The 20925-nt window shown below is 38.6% G+C and overlaps 1 protein-coding gene and 1 long non-coding RNA gene across 3 annotated transcripts in view; one reads left to right on the top strand and one right to left on the bottom strand.

Annotated features, from left to right (window-relative positions):
• The window catches only part of LOC114599021 (uncharacterized), a 57606-nt gene extending 48200 nt beyond the window's left edge, over positions 1–9406 (top strand). Inside the window, exons 4-6 of one of the 2 annotated variants that reach the window (XR_013392931.1) lie at positions 4168–4231; positions 4561–4603; positions 8707–9406. This is a non-coding gene — a long non-coding RNA (uncharacterized LOC114599021). The remainder of the gene's footprint in view (positions 1–4167; positions 4232–4560; positions 4604–8706) is intronic. The other variant, XR_013392933.1, reaches the window with a different exon arrangement.
• The window catches only part of FAF1 (Fas associated factor 1), a 167906-nt gene that overhangs the window by 15536 nt on the left and 131445 nt on the right, over positions 1–20925 (bottom strand). Inside the window, exons 14-18 of the mRNA XM_028733519.2 lie at positions 20102–20238; positions 18334–18422; positions 4978–5058; positions 4477–4554; positions 896–1111 (exon numbers count right to left, since the gene is read on the bottom strand). Of these exons, the coding sequence (XP_028589352.1) occupies positions 896–1111; positions 4477–4554; positions 4978–5058; positions 18334–18422; positions 20102–20238 (601 nt within the window). The remainder of the gene's footprint in view (positions 1–895; positions 1112–4476; positions 4555–4977; positions 5059–18333; positions 18423–20101; positions 20239–20925) is intronic.

Below are 20925 nucleotides of genomic sequence, written 5' to 3'. Positions count from 1 at the left end.
TTATCCTGATAGCAAATTCACAAACACTACAGAGTAGTAGGCATAACTAGCAAGAACTTGTGCATTGCTAGTTGCAAATAGTGGGCTTGCTTAACAATGGCCAGCTTGAAGTTGGCTTGTTTAGCAATTGACCAATATTCATTTTAAACCAGGATCCCTGGGTGGCACACAACACCAGACTCAGATTAATTGAAATGAGAAGACGTATTCCTATGGACGCATAGAACAAGAAAGGGGTGCGGAAAAGCATGAAAGCTATGGTTTAGTGTTATGTGTGAAGCAGCCCAGTGACTTCAGGCAGGCTTATTGCATTTAGGCCATGAACTCATTAGAGAAGAATGCTTATTGCTGCTTCTACAAAAGCAAATATGCAAGCAAGGTAATTCAGTTTGGGCCAAGCTACGTGAAAAAAACAACACAATATGGGACTCTGTTAAAGATGTCACACTCTAACCAACAGAGATATGTTTTCACACAACAACAAATGTTATCCGCTCTCGAGCCAAGTCAAAATGGTCACAAATGACATGGAGTTAAACTGACTTCAGTTTGAAGGAGAATACGGACATTTTAACTATGTGTACACACAAAATACTCAAGAGTAATCAAAGCATAACATAATGTTAGAAGTGGAGGCAGTCAGTTTTAGTTTTGAGATCCATTTTCAAATACACATTTCTATTTAATTACTCCTATGCTAGGGGAGCATTCACATGAGCAGGGGTGGCAGCTTTTCAGTACTAGAACAAACAAAATTTATCCATGCTGTACTATTACGTGCAGACTTATTAGAACACACAACTGTTGTATGTGCTTGAGGTATGCGGAACAACCCATACATTGTAACTTGATAAATAAGCAGAATAGGAATGCCAAAGGAAGTTCCTTTACTTACGTCTCTCCTGGGAAAAGTCCCTAGTAGCTTGAATTCTTCCCAAGGATATCCCTTGGAAGCCACAAAATCAAAGACAACCTGCAGCTTGCTATTGGCAAGGAAACGTCGTTCAAAGAATTCTCCACTCGGTGTTCGGATACGCAGCTTACTCACTGATTCCGGGCTCTCATCTTTTGGCTCTGGAGGCAAGGCCTGCTCTAGAGATAGCCTAATAGCCTGAAGAAAGAAGAAGGACACATAGGTTTTTAGCAACTTTCCCTTTTCTTTCTGTAACTTAGTTACTGAGACTGCCACTGCATTGTATCTGATTAATTTTAACTCAATGTCCCATCAATGGCTGCTAATGGTTGGAAAAGAGAGAGGAAGGAACTCCCAAGTGCTATTTCAGGCCTAACACATTTTGGAATAAGACTTTGGCGGGGGCAAGCTTTGAATAGTAATTTTAATTAAATGCATAAACCAGTGTAGATTCTTCCTGTTGCAAATTGTCCCAGATGCATTGTCCCAGAAATCAATCTCTTTCAAGCACCTGATTTTGTGGTTGTTTTTCTGCTATGGTCAAAAAGGCCTTCTCTCCAACATGTTTGACCACGTTCTATTACATTCTGTGAAGCAACTTGTCTTAGGAAACAACTTGTCTTACTACATGTTGCAACATTTCCCCAACATCTAGTGTCTCCACCCCCATCGCTCAGCGAGGTCCTCTTCCGAGGGTGTTCTGCTGGTTCCCCTCACTGCGAGAAGCGAAGTTACAGGGAACCAGGCAGAGGGCCTTTTCGGTGGTGGCGTCCTCCCGGTGGTGGCGCCCTCCCTGTGGAACTCGCTCTCTTCAGTTGTCAAGGAGATAAAGAATTACACAACTTTTAGAAGTGATCTGAAGGCAGCCCTGTATCGGGAGGTTTTTAACGCTTGATGTTTTCATTATGTTTTTAGATATGCTGTAAGCTGTCCAGAGTGGCTGGGGAAACACAACCAGATGGGTGGGGTATAAATAATAAAATTATTATTATTATCACATCTCTCCTGCACATGTTTGTGGTCAAAATAATGGGATGCACAACTCCTGTGTCCTTTGAGATACTGGACTCACCTCTATTCTGACAATGAGCAATGACTATGTTGATCCTAGGAACCATAAAGTAATCCTGGGAAGCAGACAGTCTTTCCTTAGTTTTATCACTGAGATTCCATCCTGAGTGAACAAGGCAGCACAGACCCTTCAACTCAAGAGAAGTAGCCCATCCAAGCTGCCTGTCAACTTCTCCTGACTTAGAAGGATGATAAAGGATTTATAGTTCAGGCTGTAACTTTGGGCCACTGCACCTGGCTCTTTACTCCTAGCTCTTGGTACCTGGCTCTTACTCTGCCAAGAGTCAAGTGCTGTCCTGTCCTTATTAAGGTATGACAGTGCTGGAGGTCCTGTTTCCTTTGGCCTGTCCTCCATAAACTTGGCTAGAGTGAAGTAGCAGGAGGAAAATGCTTTTCTCTTATTTATTTCTAATTTTAAGCATGCAAAAGCCCCATTTTTGGAAAGCAAATTCTTCTCCAGGTATTCAGGTTGACATCTTGTGTCAGAAGAACTTCCTTTCCACACTGCAGTTCTATGATGTATATTTCAATATCACATCCATCTTTATTCATTTCTTAATAACAGCTCAGAAAACAACTAATTAAAATAAATCCTCCTCTTATAACACATTATTAAACCTATAGTTTACTGCATAGTGGTGATAGGTAATTTAATTGTTGGGCAGAAAGGGCTTAGGGAATTTTGATTGAGGGAATAATTGTCAAGTGCCAAATTGCTTTTTAAAGCATAAAATCAAAACCATTAAATATTTAGACTAATTAATTAATTAATTAAAATCCTGTAACCGTCTCACAGGCAAAATGCTTGACCAGATAACACAATAAATACACAAGACAAGATAATGCAAAAAACACCTGAACTCTTTACAAAGAAACCTGCAATAAAATTATCTGAACAATGATTTGAGTAATCCTATATACACACTTACTCTGGGAGCAAGTCCCATTGAACTCAGTGGGGCTAATTTCTGAGCAGACATGTACAAGATAACACCGTTAATTTAACTGATCTGAATCTGCTTTTCAGGTATACACTAATAGTGCAATCATATATATGGTTATTCAAAAGTTAGCCTCAGTGAGTTCAGTGGGACTTGCTATTTATATAATTCCATTGAAATGAAGCTACTTTGAATATATGCACTACATTAAACAAACCTTTTATAAATAAATTTGATTTAAAATACTATTGCTGCCTGCTAGTTCTTTTAAATGTATGAACTGAGTAATAAAATTCCAATGATTTTAGTCAGCCTTCGGAATGCTCAAGCTTCTTTAGATTCTGCCCAATGGGTTTAGGACTGGGGTGGACAGAAAGTTGAAAAGATATATGAGTGACTGAGATATCAATCATAACGAGAATCAAAGACCAACGGGACAAAGCATGAATCCAAGCACTTAGGCTTGTGCAAGGCAGCCCTCTCAAATTCTGCCCAATTCCAGCTTCCTACTGCAGCCCCCCTTGTACCCTCTTCCATTCATTTCATAGGGTCACTGAACTATCAGGAGCATTATTTGGGGTGCGTTGGAAGCTTTAGTGGGGAGGAAGGGCCCAAAACACCCTTCTTCAAGAACTGAATTCTGCTTGTGTTTCTGTGGAACCAACCCTTAAAATGTATTTTGGTCTAGTGGTCTTTTTTTTAAAAAAGAGTATTTTTTATTATCTTTGTCCATGTTTTCTACTCAAGCACCTGCTTTTTATCCTTGTGTGTTGACATTTTCCATTGCTGTACAACAGATGCAACATTATTTACTAAACCCAAGCCATTATATCAGAGGAAAACAAACAACAGTAGCTCATTAGAGTTGTTTTCATTGTGCAAACAATACTCCACCCCCCCTCAAAGTAACCAGTCTCCAGTACTAAAGCATAAAAATAGCTATTTACAATGGATATTCTACACCACCTGACTAACTTAAAGGACAATGATGCTTAGAGTAAAGTTAACAACTCATGGATCTGCATTTTATTGATTAAAAATATATATTCAGTATGTGAATAGGGTGGATGATTTTCAAATAGACAGGCTAAGCCAAACGTCTGTCAGGTAAGCAAACACTATTGCACAACAAGAGATTGTAGGTAATCCATGCACTTGGACATGGGGAGTGTTAGTAAACAGCATGGCTAACAATGCTTTTGTATTGCTATACAAATATATCTTATTTTCTTTTCATTATAGCAATCTGCATTAAATCGAGGAGGCCAGTTGCAGGTTGAAATGGGGACTGGTTCTGCAGCTCTGAGTAAGAAAACAGTTTATAAAAGGCCATTGTATCCAAAAGAAAGGTTATGTAGCACAATAACAGCGCACCTATATGGGCAGTATTTATTTTAGAGAGGGACAGAAGCCATTTTGTGCACGCAGAGTTTTTAAAATAGAATATACACTGATGGATTTATATTTTTACTTTGACACTGCCATTGTGATTATGTGTGCAAATTAACATAGGGGTGCCACTAACTATATGTTCACGGTAAAATGTCTCACCTCACGTTCTTCTTCCTGTTCTTTCTTAATCTGCTCCAAACGAAACTGCTCTGCAATTTCTCTCTCTTGTGCTTCTCTCTGCAGAGATGAAATAAACAAGTCACTTCAGATATCATTTATCATTAAGGTACACTCTCATATTCCAATGGTCCTCATTTTCCTACAAATTATGCCATGCAAAATATGGGTTGTCCAAACTGTGAATGTACCACAGTTTTCATGGTTTCTCTCAGAGGGAGGCTGTTTTTGGATTACTAGAAAAAGGAGAAATGCATCACAAGAAGGAAGGGAAAACGAAGTCTCTAATTTGCATAAAATCTGCATATATTGATAAGTGTGTGTATAGATACAAATTTAGAAATAACACCACCCATGGCCGCCACACTTTCTCAACTAGTGAGTAAGCTTAATATCATAATGTAATTCCTGGTCTCAAAAGAGTTCATAAAAATATCTTAATTCATCACTAAATCACATTCTCTAGTATAGAACTGTACACACCTTTGCTCTATCGGCTTCAAGAGAGATTCTGTAAGCTTCATCTTGTTCTCTTTTCACATTCTCTCGGGCCTCACGTTCATCCTGGTATGGGAAAAGAAGGCCAAGAATCAGATTAGGATCCCAAAATTATGTATAATATTTATTCATTCATATCCCATCTTTTCTCCATGGAACTCAAGGTGGCATACTTAGTTTTGCTCCCCACACCCCTGCGATGTAGGTTAGGCGAAGACACTGGTCTCCCAGATCTTAGTAAAACACTCTAACCACTAGACCACATGGGCTGCTCTATTAGGTGGCAATAATGTTTGGATTAATATCCCAAGTGATTGCTTCTTCCACTGCAGAATGAAGAACTAGAAGAAAGCATCTAGCTTAACAATAAAAACAAACAAATAAAAAACAAACCAAGAAATCATAATCTAAGTCATTATTATTTTTAAGCTAGGTCACTATGCCATTCAGGTTAGTCACATTACAGTATATGAAGTCTGATCCTATGCATGTTTATGCAGAAGTGTGTTCTACTAAATTCAAGGGATCTTACTCCCAAAGTATGCATGCATTGGACAGTAGCCTATTAGAAAATCTGTATATTCAACCTGGGCTCATTTTGTAGGGATCTGAAAAACTATTCAAATTGCAACAGTCTCTTACCAATTTAAATCAACTCTAAAGCAATTTAAGACATTAGTAGTAGAAACAGAAACAGAACTCTGGGGTAACACAACCAATTGATTTATTTCCATGATGTGTCTACTCTAAATTCCAAATATGGACAAAAATGACAAATAAAGGAATGAGAGACAAGTTCAGTTTCTGAGGCCAGAAAATAGGCTCTAGCTGATCTAAGCAAGTGTTATCATGCTGCTCGATTCCATCAGATTTGCTCATGGTAAAAATCTCACTGATTCACATATTTAGGGTTAGGAAAGGAACTTTCTTCTCAATCAAAGTGCTTTTGTTGTTGCCTTCCCTAGTACCAACTCTCTTGCTTCAATCACCTGGAGTACATCTGCTCTCTGCCAAGTTTGCACTGCACCACTTGAGTGAAAGGAGCTAGGGAGTGAATGGCCCTGTCTTTGAGCATGAGACATGAGCATGACGACACATGATCCAAATAGCTTAACAACTGATGACCAGTCTTTGTTGCTGCTTTGTATTTGTCAAACACCCCAGCGTTTAAACAGGATTTATTTAGGCAGGAATAAAGGTACTAAATTATTTCACACTAAGGACTACTCCTGCCTTGATAAGACTCTAAATCATCACTTAAAATCAGTGGGTTATCAAAAATTATTTGGCTAGGGTTGGCAAATATGTATTTGTGACATAAATAAAGCCAGCAATGTTTCACTTTTGTAACAATATAATTATACAGCTAATGACGATGATTTCACAGCTTTAAATAAATTGTATTTGAAATCCAGCTGAATAATTTGAAGATTTAGGCTGCCCTTCATTCTTATAGATAAAAGGGCTGTAGACAATAGGCATAAATAAAATTAAACATTGTTGCATCAATAGAGTATCATACATAAAATAAGGCAACCATTTTCATAAAAGAATTAGAGACAATGAAACTCATTCAGAGAAGACTAAATGGTTTTCAAGACTAGCTTCCAAATTCCTTGGCAAACAGTTATATTTTGACATGGCACACAGACTATTATAAGGTCAGCACACGAAGTATTTCGAAGATGGGAGACCACCACATAGAAGGCTCTCCTCCAAGGTTCTTAAGGCACAGAGTATGTGGGTCCCAAGGCATATATGGCTTTAACAGTAAGCACTAGCACCAAAAAGTGGGCTTCAGGTGAAAAGGCAGTCAACATAATCAATGTAATGTAATTCCATCTGGCTGCACCACCTAGCAGCTTCGTTCTGTACCAGTTGAAGCTTGTGAGTAGCTTTCAAGGATAGTACCATGCACAAGCTTAAGTGGCTAAGCATCATCCCTCACCATTGTCTACACGGACTGAGGCTGAAGGGAGCTGGGGTCCCAGGAACGCCTGGAAGGCCACAGGTTAGCCACCACTGCATTAAAAAGGTAAAGGTAAAGGTACCCCTGCCCGTACGGGCCAGTCTTGACAGACTCTAGGGTTGTGTGCCCATCTCACTTAAGAGGCCGGGGGCCAGCGCTGTCTGCAGACACTTCCGGGTCACGTGGCCAGCGTGACAAAGCTGCATCTGGCGAGCCAGCGCAGCACACGGAAACGCCGTTTACCTTCCCGCCAGTAAGCGGTCCCTATTTATCTACTTGCACCCGGGGGTGCTTTCGAACTGCTAGGTTGGCAGGCGCTGGGACCGAGCAACGGGAGTGCACCCCGCCACGGGGATTCGAACCGCCGACCTTTCGATCGGCAAGCCCTAGGCGCTGAGGCTTTTACCCACAGCGCCACCCGCGTCCCATCACCACTGCATTAGAGTAAACCAAATCAAAAGTTACCAGAGCATGGTTCCTTGTGGCAAGGCTATTCCTGTTCTCAGCTGGCAAACCAGTATAACACTGTATTTTTCCAGACAGGCAGTTTCAGGCATTTCCCTTAGGTTTAGTTCTTCTTCTTCTTGGCATTATTTAAAAGGGATATGCAAGGGGTGTCAGGAATGTAACAATACATTATGCATGACTGCCTCTCTGGGACAAAGGTGTGAAATGGCACAGCTAAACCTCCATTTCAAAGGGAACAGTTTCCTAAGCAGATGTACCTTCTAAATCAAGTTCATGGTTAGACAATGGAAAATTGTTTATCTAAGTAAGAGATTTAACTATGTAAAATATTTGCATAGTTTTTTTTAAAAAAATACTATGTTTTAATTAAGATTAATGTTGCATTGCAAAGTAAGCAATCAGCAGTACAGGACTTCATCAGTGTGAGATTACAGAGAATATTATGATACCCTTTCATACTTGCAAAAATAAATATTTGCATACCGCCAGCAACAGCCCTGCTCCCAAGGTTTCTTGGCCCCTTGGAGCATCAGCAAAGGACATGTCTCTCTTGCAGTGCTTCCCCCTGCAATTATGTTGTGCCTTTGCAATGCCAGAGTAGACCCACCTTTACTGAGAAAACTGCATCTGCCCTCCTCCCCTTCTTCCTCATCTGTGAGAGTTCCTCTTACAACCTGCAGAGTTAAATCTTCGTTTTATTTATTTATGGGACTTAAAACCCAGCTTTTGACAGCTTAAATGAAGCATCATATGAACACCGCACAGCAGCAGCCTCTCTTCACAACAAGGTGTATGAGCAAATTTCTTTACTCTTGCTACCTACTTGATCACATGTGCAACAGCACTGAGTGAGTGCTTACCAACAGGAGCACAAACCAACCTTTGTAACAGAGAAAAAGTTCTTACTGCCATTTAAAAGCCAGCTGATTATGCCATGTTTTGGATTTCATCTACTCCTTAAGAGCAGGGCCTTTTCTATTACAGCATGGTGCTTTGGAACTCGCTTCCAAAGGAAGTTCATACAACCTCTTCCCTGCTAGCCTTTAAAAAGATAAGCATTTTTTAAAAAATTAATTGGACCTTACTTCCTGTTGTTTTATTGCTTGCTCTTGTTGGTTCAGTGCTTTATTTTAATTTTGTAAACTTGTCTAATGTACCTATGAAAGTAGAGCATCAGTAAAAAACATTTTCTCATTTTGGAAAAGCATTTAAAACTTAAGATATAATGTGGCAAGTGCCTTGTACAAGACCATTCTAACTCATTACTGTCTATTCAGGCAGGAAGCAGTTCCACAAAGTCATTTTAACAAGAAATGTCAAGGACTAAACTTGGGACTCTACATATACAAGAAATGTCATTGAGTGATGGTCCTACTCAAAGATGATCAAGGGTCTGGAAATCAAGCCTTATGAGGAACTGCTGAAGGAGCTTGGTATGTTTAGCCTGGAAAAGAGGAGACTGAGATAGCCATCTTCAAATATATTAAGGGCTGTCAAATGGAAGATGCAGCAAGCTTGTTTTCTCTTGCCCCAGAGAGTAGGACTCGATCCAGCAGATTCAAGTTACAAGAAAGGAGATTCCAACTAAACATCAAGAAGAACTTTCTGAGGGGAGGAGCTGTTTGACAGTGGCAGTTCTTGGCGGTGGACTCTCCTTCCTTGCAGGTTTTTAAGCATAGGTTGGATGGTCATCTGTTATGAATGCTTTAGTTGAGATTCCTGCATTGCAGGGTTTGGACTTGATGACCCTTGGGGTCCCTTCCAACTCTACAATTCTATGATTCTACTCTTTAAATTGAGGCTATTCTTATTAATAGCCTGTATTCATAAACTAAGTGTTTGTGTAAATATAAGCTATCCTCCTCAGTTTTAATACCAGTTATATGTTTTCTTCTTTGGCACTGATAGCAAAGCAAAAACATCTACAGTCATATTTCAGAATGCAGATAAAAATTAAAAGTTGCCTTTAAAATGTAAGTTTCATTAAATGTTCTACTCCAAGTAATTACATGGAGCTTTTTCAAGACATGCTTGCTAAGTGCTTTACAGGTCACTGGAAAGCAAATGACATTTCACTCCCTTGACAGCCAACCAGCGATATTGCTCACTTAAGGTTGTTAAGAGAATGTGAATGCCAGAAGTTGAATCTTGCCCAGATTCAAAAAGCATAATGGGCAAACAAGCTCTTAAGAGTTGCCTTCCTCTATAACTTAGATAATTATTATTCATTAAGTACAGGTGAACATAATTGTACCTCAATGCCTGGCTAGTTGGGAGATACAAAATTTGTCTGGAACAGTAACTAGATGATAGAAGGAAGCCAATTTACCTCACCCTTCCTACTATATAACAGTGACACACAGCAGCTTACACAGTCAGTGTGTGGGGTGGAGAATGACAAACCTAACAAACAATTGTAATAAAATCTATGAGTAAAACTCCAAGATACTATAATATAACTCAAGCAATGTGTTAGTTCTACTGGGCTTTACTCAAGACAGCAGTCCATACCCCGGACATTATTACAAGTAAAAACATGAACCGTTTTTCAGCAGGAGGTGGTGGTAGGCAAAAAGCTCTTAAATTGCTTTCTAGTGCTCCTTGTAAGCTTTAGCTTTTTAAGTAAACTGCTTTGAGAACACTTGTGTGGAAAAGTGGCATATAATGTTGGGTTGGGTTGGTTTGCATCCTAACAAGACATCCATGAATCATACAGCTCCTTCAGTCCATGGACAGGACCATGATCTAATGGAGTACCAGCAGAAGGTGGGATGAAGTTTTCCTTTCCTCTGCATCTTCTCTCAAATTGCTCCCATGAGCCTCCCAACCATCTGCAACAGATTTTCAGCAGACATAACTGACTAGTTGGGAAGGAGGAAACAGTGGAAGTTACCTTCCCACCTTGGGGTGGTGGGAGCATCCTGTAAACATACTCTCCCCAGGGTTACTTCCAGCAACAGAAGCCTGGAAAAAGATTGTAGTGCAACTCTATTCAAGTCTAGTCTAAAGTAAGTCTCATTGTTTTCTGTGGGACTTACTCCGGGGTAAATATGTTACGAATTGAGGCCTCAGGCAGTATGTTAATTAATTAATTAATTAATTAATTAATTAATATATTGCTGATAACGTAGTCGTAGGGCGTCTGTTAGACCTGCATGCATGCAAAAATTATAACGTATACCATGCATCTTTTCCAAACCTTATGTTTTGCTCAGCCTCATAGTTTAGCTATGTATTCTTTACAGCTCACCCCCAATATCTGGAATGAGGGGGACAATGATTCTGCACCAGATAATGTGCATCTCACAGACATCTGAGCACTGATTTCTGACCTTTCAAACATTTTCACTCATTCTGTGACTCTTTTTGCAATGAAAAATTTTAAGGACAAGGAGCAAGAGGTTGAGAGGAGAGGCTTATGGATGGGAGAAGTAGAATGATACCCATAAAGAGAAAATGACAGCAATAGGTCCCCTTATTTAAAAGGCCTGAGGATCACAGTTCTGTATCAACATACCTATTAAGATAGTACGCCTTTGGAATATATAGATCTATCTAGTGCATAAGCCTCAAATGTGACCCAAAGCAAGCTGTCTTTGAAACACAACAGTAATGAATCCATAAAGCAAAATGAAAAACAGAGCTTTTAATCTGTGAGAACAGATTATGCCATGATTATTCTGCATTCCACTGCTTAGCCATTGGATATACATTATGAATATTGAAATTTCTCATTGCTTAGCTGTTATTCAGAAATGCTGTATGGGTAGGACCCCCCCTGCCCCCACCTCAAGATGTTGGACAATTGATCTTGTGTCAGTATGACAATATAGCAACATTTAATTGGCAGCTTTGATGGAATCAGTATGAAATCTTTTTAGAAATAAATTAAAGTGACAGCAAGATTACTCCATGGAAAGAAACAGTCTGCCGCTAAGCTGCAGTTAACTTCCCCCTTTTTAATTTCATAAACCTTCATATTTTATTTTTAAATATTTTCTTGATCAGTCCGTGTTGAGGCCAGGCTGAAATTCCCCCCTCTCAAATCACTATCATTGTGCACCATCTCTCCACTCCCACCGAGTTCCCTGCACAGATAAGCATAATTCCCATGAAGCATTCTGACCCAGTGGGAATGCCTAGGATGGCTCCTGCTTGAAGCAGTGTCAAATATTTCCCCCCATTTAAAAAAAACAAAAAACAGCAACCATTGACAACTTCATCTTAGGACGCACTCTTGACTGTAAATCTGCTTTAACTTATTTTAATACAGTAACTTTAAATTGTTGTGACCCAACCTGGGAGCTCATGGTGAAGAGTCGGTAAGAATTCTAATAAAATCTTAATTATATAATCAGCATCATCTTCAAACATAAGGCTACTCCCACCTGAAAGTTCTGAAGTTTTACTCTCGCAACATTCATTCAATCTTTGGGTCCAGCAAGGATAGTCACAACTATGTTCTCTTGAACTAAATGGTCAGATTTAAATTGCTTGAGTCTCAATTAATATCTGACCCAATTAAATGCTGAGTTATCTCAGAGCAACACACAGCCCATTATACCCTGAAATTCAACAATCTATGTGTTCACATAAGGGACTAGAAACCAAAGAACCCACCCTACATATTCTCTGTTTGCAAAGGATGAGAATCTATTTCAAACATTTTATTGAGCCACACCTGAAGTTAAAACTATTACTGCCTGCAGCTAATCATGGGAGTGTGAAAGAAAAAACACCCAGCTTGTCTAAACAAAACAACATAATAGAAAACATTAACCGGATCCTCCAAAGATGACAGACTTGTACATTTTATAGCTTAACACAGGAAAATCTATGGATATATATATACAGAGTGTGTGGGTTGTTTTTTTTTAAATGATAGAAAAGCTGCCCAAATAAAGCCTAACTTTTACTGCTGTTCTCACATAAAATTATTTAATACATAATTTCTGCTGAAAAACAAAAGATTATCTGCTATCAGCACTATTTTTCTAAAAAAAGAGGTGCTGGAACTCACCATGAACACCTCCCTCATTCTCTTATAATGGCAATGGTTCCCACCTGAGAGGTGCTGGAACTGAGTTCCGGCAAGTTCCAGCTAAAAAAAAAGTCCTGCTTGCTATTACATTTTGGAAATACTTCTTAAAAACCCATCACAATTTGCTTTGTCCCCAAATGGCTGACTTGCTTCAATAAGCTAATTGAGGACTTTTTGTGGGGTTTGCCTTTTTTGTTTTTTTGTTACTGGTCTTGATTCTACGCCTTAGCATCAGGGTGGCATGCAAAAATCTGTGAAACAACACTTTTTGTGACTTGGACATAAAGTGACACTATAAACTTTCAACTTCTTAATTTTTGTATCCTGGGCCACTGTTAAATGCTCGCTCTCTGTTCCTGTGCCTTTAACAATAAAGCTACTCAATTTAAGTTCACAGGAAAGGAAGATGGGCTGATGGCTGATCACACAATCTGAAAGCTTAGCTGACAGTCCAACTATTTCCAGATAAATAAACATAAAAACATTAAAAAGTTTTTCCTCTCCATGAACCTGAATAGTTCTCCATGCCTTTATCAGTGTTAGTCTTATTTCTACAGGTGGTTTTTTTAAATAAAAGAAACACACACTGTGTTTTTCAGGAAGAAGATTGAAAAACCAGCTGATGGGAAGTCAAAGTGAATAGACATTTTCAAGTGGGATTTGCAAATAAAGGAAGTTTTTTCAAGCAATTGTAGAACAATATATATCTACCATGAATCTTATCCTAAAGCAACGAGGGTTAAATGTTGCATAACAAGAAAAATAAACATTATGTTAGGCCTACTGTTACTTAACTTAAAAATGTGGACAAGTCAGACCAGCTGTGTAACAGTCAATGCTTTTACAGTAATAAATTTTGACAGCAGAAATAAAAAGAATGCATTATCGAGGTATCATCAAATGGGTTCTGTCAGTACATAGGAACTCCACCCTGTATAAGCTTGTCAAAAAGTGTTACTGTAATCCATTGAGAAGTCTCCTCCTCAGGCAAGAGAGGAAAAAATGCATAAGGAGGAGGCTCAAAACAGGTGTGTTGAATTGTAATACCATTATTTAATCACAAATCTCTTCTCATTAGTTTCATATGTGACAAATTCAGGCTCTATTCTTGCCTATCATGCAATGCTAGAATCATCACTCAACAGTCAAGTTAAAAGCCAAATGTAAACAATGAAACTGTGGACATGTCTTTTTAACACTGTACACTCCTCAAACACAAAAGGCTTAATAAATTACTGCCATTTCTCTTGGAGCTCCCAGCTAGGTCTCTGGTAACAATATGAGACTGAAGGAAATTATATTTCTCAATTAAAACTGGACTTCCTCTGGATAGAAACAGCCACTTTCTCTGGCTCACTTTTTTCCAAAGCTGCTACTGCTCAGGATAATATTGCCCATTCATTATGGTAATATATTACAATTTAGTCCACAGGCATTTAGGGTGTAATCCTACAGCCAGTAGGAGACCAGCTGAGGACCTCTGGATTCAGAGTCCCATTCCATCAGAGAAGGAAAGCCCACTGGTATGATGGCACTCATGCTGCTAGAAGATCCCTGGTACACCCACAGAAAGGTCTGTCAGTGCAGATGTCCCACTGGTTGTGTTTTGCTGGTGGAGGTAGTGAAACGAGGGCAGCTAAAGATCTGCAAGACTTCCAAGATCTCTTGAATTCCCAACGTGCCCATAAGAAGCCCTCAACTACACCATTCCGAGAGCCGGCATGGCTAATTGCTTCTCACTGAACACAATGGCAAGGGAGTAAATGAAGGAAAGCAGCCCCACCAAGAAAGGTAGAATCCCCACCCCTACTTCCCACTCAGGCTGGAGTGAGATGGCAGGGCAGTGGAAGTGGTGCTAGCTCTGTTACCCTACTCAGAAATGATGGGAAGCCACTCTTGTGGGATTGAAAAATACCCACCACTCCCTAAAGTACTTAAGTTACCTGAATTTTAGGCCTCTATCTACATGTTTGCTAAAACTGTGCAATGTCTCAGTTTTGTCTTACTTTTCTTCTTCTTCAGTTAGCCTCAGTGATACTAGAAGAGTTGTATCCTCTATCTACAATTAACTGAAAAACCCAGCTCCACATTATGACACCTAGCAAAGGATACTGTGTTAAATGCTATGCAAAAGTGTGTCACATTGTTATTCATGATTTGAAGACTTCTAAGCATATAAATATATGAAAAGGGTAAAGTTCCAAATTTTCATACTGGTTCATTGTCAATTCCCCCCACCCTAGCTGGAATATATATTCTTTGAACATACAGAACTATTATTTTGTGCCTCCATGTACAAAAAATATATACATGTTGACTTAGAAAAAAATAACAGCCAAAAACCTCGGAAGAACATTCTGTTTATCTTTTTGTGGTTTATGATGGCTTACAGTTGTTACTAGGAAAACAGTAACAGAAACCGGAATCTGTATCCTGCTTGCTATTGTCACATTTTGAAAGAATGTTCATGTAAATGCATTAAGATCTTCACCAGAAAAAGGAGTTGCTGTTTAAACAGAAGTTGTCAGGAACAAGGCTTATAAAAAAGAGTTACATGTTAGCTAGCAAGCCACGAAAAAACAATATTTTTTTTCACATGCCAACGCCTCTTGCTAAGTACATAATATATGGATTACTTCACTACCTGTTTAGCACATTATTTTATCTAGTGAATTGCATTTCTCTTAAAGACACTGAGGAATAAAGCTGGTTTTATTCCTCAAATGTTCTTACAGGTCTGAAATGAATTGCAGACACTATGTTTCTGTTAAGCAGTTAACTATTTTGCCTTTCCAAAGAAAACCCTTCCACTTCTGTTTTTCTGTACTTCCAGGATATGTGAAAAGGGAGAAAAAACCCACAAAAGAGATGCAGAAACACAATACTGGAAGCATGAATTACTGGCACAAGTATTTTTTGCTACTTCTCTGAAAGTGAGAAGCCATCTTATGCTTCCTGGTGTTTGCAACCAACATGTGAGTCAATAAATCAACACAGCCTATATTGGCCATGTTTGGTGGTTGGCCAAAGACTCAATAATCTGCCTGTTTATATTGCCTGCCTGGGACTGTTAAGACCATTGTGCTGGTGCTGCTGCTGACAAGCAGCTGGAAACCACAGCTGAAGACTGCATTTTGCTTGACATGTGCACAACGCTATCTTGGTAGCTGAAAGGAAAGGGAACAAGGCTATAACAATATCTCAGCCAACCCAATTTGAGCTGCCCAATCAGCAGCACATGGCACACTGCAGTCTCCCCACCCCTGCCCCAATCAGTAAATAACTAGCACTCCTATTGCACAGACAGTGGCAGTGCTAGTGCTACTCTACCTGTTCTCACTAACTGCAGGTCAGGGAAGGAGACTGATTACTCTCAGAAATACTCCAGAGAGAGGCTATAGCACCAGAGTCCCACTGCCTACAACATGAGTTTGCGAGCACCATGCTTAACATAGAAAATAGACCTCATTGAGAGAAAATCAGAGCCTGTTAGAATAAAACCAGTGTTTGAAATGGCACCCCTACTCATCCCTAACAACCAGAAGGTAACAAAGAATGGGGCAATGGAACAGGCCATACATATCTTCACAAGCCATCCATTAGGCAGGTACAATTAGGCAGCAACTTAAAAACAAGACAACTATGATTTTAAAATCTGCACAACAATATAGAGTGGAATCTAGATGTTTCCCTTGTGATCACAGAAAAGCTTTTGATTCAAGGGGCACCTCTGCTAAGTGATGATGAGAGAGACAATTATTGCAAATTCGCCCTTCCTCCGAAAGCTCCCTGCACTACCTTTCACTCTGGGCTGGAAGGTCTCTAAACTCTGAAGCCAATTTACAGGGAGCACTGTAGGGCTGCAGCTCCTCCTCCTTTCTTCCATTAATGGAGGCATCTGTTGGCTCAGAAGCCCTTCTGGGAGTGCAAGGGTACCTCGGCCCTCTTTTGCATACTAAACAGCCCAATCATTTGAGACCTGAAATGCTTCCATGAAAGTTTATTTTATAATCATCTCATGGTTACCTTCTGTTATAATGCAATGAAGATTCAACAATATTACGCAATAAATTTCATAAATTTATGCAATCCTCATAACTAAAAATTCTATCAAGAATAGAAAGGAATTAGAGTAGAGAGAGGAAATGGATATGGTAGATAGAAATGCAGATGACATACATTCATATTATTACATAAAATAATCAGTAAATCTTGTACTAATGAGAAACAAGACTTAAATGGCTGAAAAATGTATTTAGTGCATTATTGTCAATCAATGTCTCTACAACCAGGATAACAATAATCTTGAATGGCAACACACCTATTATTACAAATTCCTAACTAAGTACTTCATTACTCGCAAATGTCACTCCCAATTTACAGAGTAACAGATAAATGTCTCATTACTGTATACCTGTCTTGTGCCTACTTTTTTTTGTAAAACTGAAACACTGACAGTTCTGGAAAACTTTGTACTTCCACTTGCTCATTTAGTTTGAATGAAAGAGACCTGTACGGTAATGTATAATTTTATTATTATATATTGAAAGGTACCTTTGCTAGAGTACTGAAGTATGATTGTTTTCCTATTTTTTAATCATGACGGTAAGGAATGAAAGAAGTGGAAAGTTTTTAGTACAGTGAAGCCAAATTATACTAGTAAGAAAGAAATAATGAGAATACTCTCCCCATATAATAAGCTGCTTTGAACATGTGAAAGGTCGATTAAAAACATGAGATGGACTTCTGCTACAACCAAAATATTTTGTTCTATAACTTTTCCATTATTTCTATTACATTACTGTGATGTTATATGTTTCAGGCTACCAACCTTATTATTTACAATTTACTTCTTATTTTTTAGCTAACCAGTGACACACTTTCTTTTTTAATCAACATTACAAAAACCAGTATGAACAGTAAATAACAGTTTTTAAATTTGCCGTTCAATACTTGTGCCTTTCCAGGTGCAATAATCTTTTCTCCACATTCAGATGATTTCCTCAAGAGATAATTTCCCCCAGTACTCAAAGACAATATTTAGCCATTAGATTGCTTTTGCAAATTCAATGAAATTTCTAAGAGTCACAGGTGTCTATTGGACTATGATACTAGGATCCTCCCCTCTCTCCAATCCATTACATTTTTATTTTGTGTTCTATCAGTTCTATCTTAGCAGTTCATTGTTGTAGCATTTCAGTATCAAATGTTCATCTATCCCTGTTCATCTTTCCCATTTAAAATAAAGCAAACACCTGTCAAAGCTCCCTCCCTCTGTAACATATTGTGTCATATAATGAACCTTAGCTTTTTATTTTACTTATTTAAAAGCTATATATTCATTTTTAGCACTGACGCTCACTTCTGCTCTGACTTCTTACACGTGACGGCCGACGGACTCTGTCCGTTACATGCAGGGGTGGAGAACATTTGGCCCTTCAAATGTTGCTGAACTGCAACTTCCATCAGCTCTATCAAGCATGGCCAATGACCATGGATGATGGGGGCTTTAATTCAGCAACATCTGGAGGGCCAAAGGTTTCCCACACCTGTGTTAGCGCATCCTAGTATTAGCATGACTTGATGAAAAGGACAGCAGCCGTGTCCAGTTGTACAAGAGAGCTCATTAGGTGGAACTTCTCTTACTTGTGCAGTAAAAACCTGCAAAAACTTCCTCTTTGCCCAACTATTAAAGCCACAGGAACCTTGTTTTCCTTAGCATCCGGTCGTACAATGTGCAATTGGTGCTGAATTGGGGACCGAACAGATCTAGTGCTATGAATAGAATCCAATACTTTTTAATTGTCTGGAAAGGCCTTTACTCGAAATTCACCAGATGTCTGGAGTGATGTCCAGCTCTCACCTCATCTTTTATGTCTTCCTGCTGCTGAGCACCGAAGATCTCCATTGCAGCCATCAGCCTCATCATTAGCTCATCCACTGTTGTGTTACCTAGCAACAAAGAAAGATAGCTGAACTTCATATTATTAAAGTTATTAAAAAACCAGAAAGTCATTCTAGAATTAATCCAAAAGGAATACCTAGCAGGGGTTTTTATAAGTCATAATAAGAATATGAGATGAGATTCTTAGAATATTTTCTGTTTATCAGTGGGCTGCCGCCCACAAGTTTCTAATTTTTCCAATATAATGTAAGCACAAGCATAGACGAAAGTATTTATTCTGAACTGATTGATGATGCTTTCTGTTATATTTTCCTATAGGTGAAAATAGGAACACTAAACAGAGAGAGAGGGGTTTTTTTTTATTATTTCTTTCAGGTAGCTGAAAGAAGCATCTTTTAAAAAATATTGTCAAACTGATATGTAAAATTTGGGGTAGCTTCAAAGAAGAATTTGAGGGCATTAGCTCAAAACACTTTCCACAGAGTAGTTTCAATTATATCCAAATTCTTCCAGAATTTTATATTGCATCTCAAATAGCAGTATATATATTCTGTTGTCCCTTGAAATCCTACCCTTCCTTTCACATTAGTCCAAATATTGTTAAAGGTTGTCAGGTTTTCATTCCTGGGTGGCAATAGCAATTCTCTATTCTCCAATGCAAGGTGGGCTGACGTGCAAGAAGATGGTAGCTTCACTTCTTTCCATTATTTTCCAAGTGAGATTTTGCTTGCTCTCCACAGCAATACTGGCTGCATACTGGCTGCATTTGGCATTGTGAAATTTTGAATTTCAAATGTCGACCTTTCAGAAATCAGGATGTCTTGGACAACATACACACTAAATTTAAACTTGGAAAAGCAATGCCAAGAGTACAGAGAGGGACTTTTTATATGATAAAACATCAGACTGCTATAGCTTTGGTTAGATTTGGACCCTTGTTTTGCTTTCAAATGCATGCAGGCAGACTCCTTCAGTTATGGAAATCTCAACTTGAAATCAACAACATTTCAATATTTTAAGAGTTCCAAATTAAGAATGTTGCAAGATACCTGAATTCAATGACTCAAAACATAAAGGGCTCTGGCCTGGTTATAACATCTCTTCATCCCATTTAATTTTCACAATAATTCTATAGGGCAAGCTAATATGGGACATGATAGCTTGCCCAAAGTCTTTAAGACTGAGACCCTATATGTAGACTTACCTGGACAGAAATCCCATTGAAGACAAGGGAGCTTATATCTGAGTGGATATGCACAAGAATGCTCTAATCCTAAGAACACTTACTGGAGAGTACTTTTGTAGTAAAATCCTATGCATGCTTACTTAAATCAGCCTCAATGCTGGAAATCTGAAAGGGGATCTATTCCAACAATGAACTTGAATTCCTGTTTCTAAAGCTCTAGCTACAGAAAACTTATCATTCACAGTCTGTCAGTTGTTTTCATTTTTTTGTATACTTGCTGGTAATCATGAAAAATAAAAGCCATTTGTCACTATTTACACTATAATCCTCTTCATTATTCGAGATGCAAAGAGTAAGAAAATCAGTTTTGGCCGCAGTAAATGCAAATGAGTATAGTATAAATGCACTGCACTTTACATTTCACTAAGAGGTACTTTCTGAACTAAAGAAGATAAACTATATTCTAGAGAGGACCGGCGGCAAATTAACTTGGAAGTTTCAAGAAGGAACATATGCCCAATAGAACCAAAAAAACGGTACCTTGTATTACATTCAGCACCTCATTCGATGATCGTTTCCCCATAATAATCAGGAAAAGTGGAAACTGATCTGTTTTCTGAGTTCGAATAGTTTGAGCTACAACGCTACCAAAGTGTCTCGTGCACATCGTTAGAAACCTGGAAAACAGAAACATTTAAAGGGGGATGGAAATTTTGTAAAGCAATGTCCACTTTATTAAAGAAAAGAAAGGTTATTAGATTTTGACTAAATTAGCAAGTTTCAAAAGTCCTGCTTGTTCACTTTGTAACCATATCATTGTCAATATTCCCATTTATCCTGTCAATATTCCCATTTATCAATATTTATCAAAGTCAACATTCCCATTTATCATATTCAGAGCTATCAAATTCCATCCTGCAGCAAGTTGGTTCTCATACTGAAGAAAATGAATACCACATTTTAAAATAATGAACGCACCAATGCAAACTATTTTTTCCCTGAACAGAAGAGAATGGAATTAGTCACAATCCAAAGAAAGACCAAGGCCAGCCCAAGACATTTCGAGGTTTAAATAGCATGTTCTACCCTGCAATGTGATGTAGAACCAGATGCTCTGTAGTACAACAAACTCAAAGGTTGTAGTATATTTTAACAGGCCTCCTGATGATGAAATCTGTAGTTTATTTTTCTGTTATCACAAATATATAAAACAATTGGGGGCTCTCAAATATGCAAAGAGGAATGAGAATTTTGGTTATCCTGTTGCAGCAATCCCAAGGCCAGATAAAACAAACTTTTTAGCAGGGGCAGTGTGCCTTGGCATTCACAATTAAAGTGGTTAACAGGTTAATAAATATGGGGTC

This window comes from Podarcis muralis, chromosome 5, assembly GCF_964188315.1.
Source record: "Podarcis muralis chromosome 5, rPodMur119.hap1.1, whole genome shotgun sequence".
Taxonomy (NCBI): Eukaryota; Metazoa; Chordata; class Lepidosauria; order Squamata; family Lacertidae; genus Podarcis; species Podarcis muralis.
The sequence above is the reverse complement of the archived record's forward strand: the minus strand, read 5'-3'. Positions and strand labels throughout refer to the sequence as shown.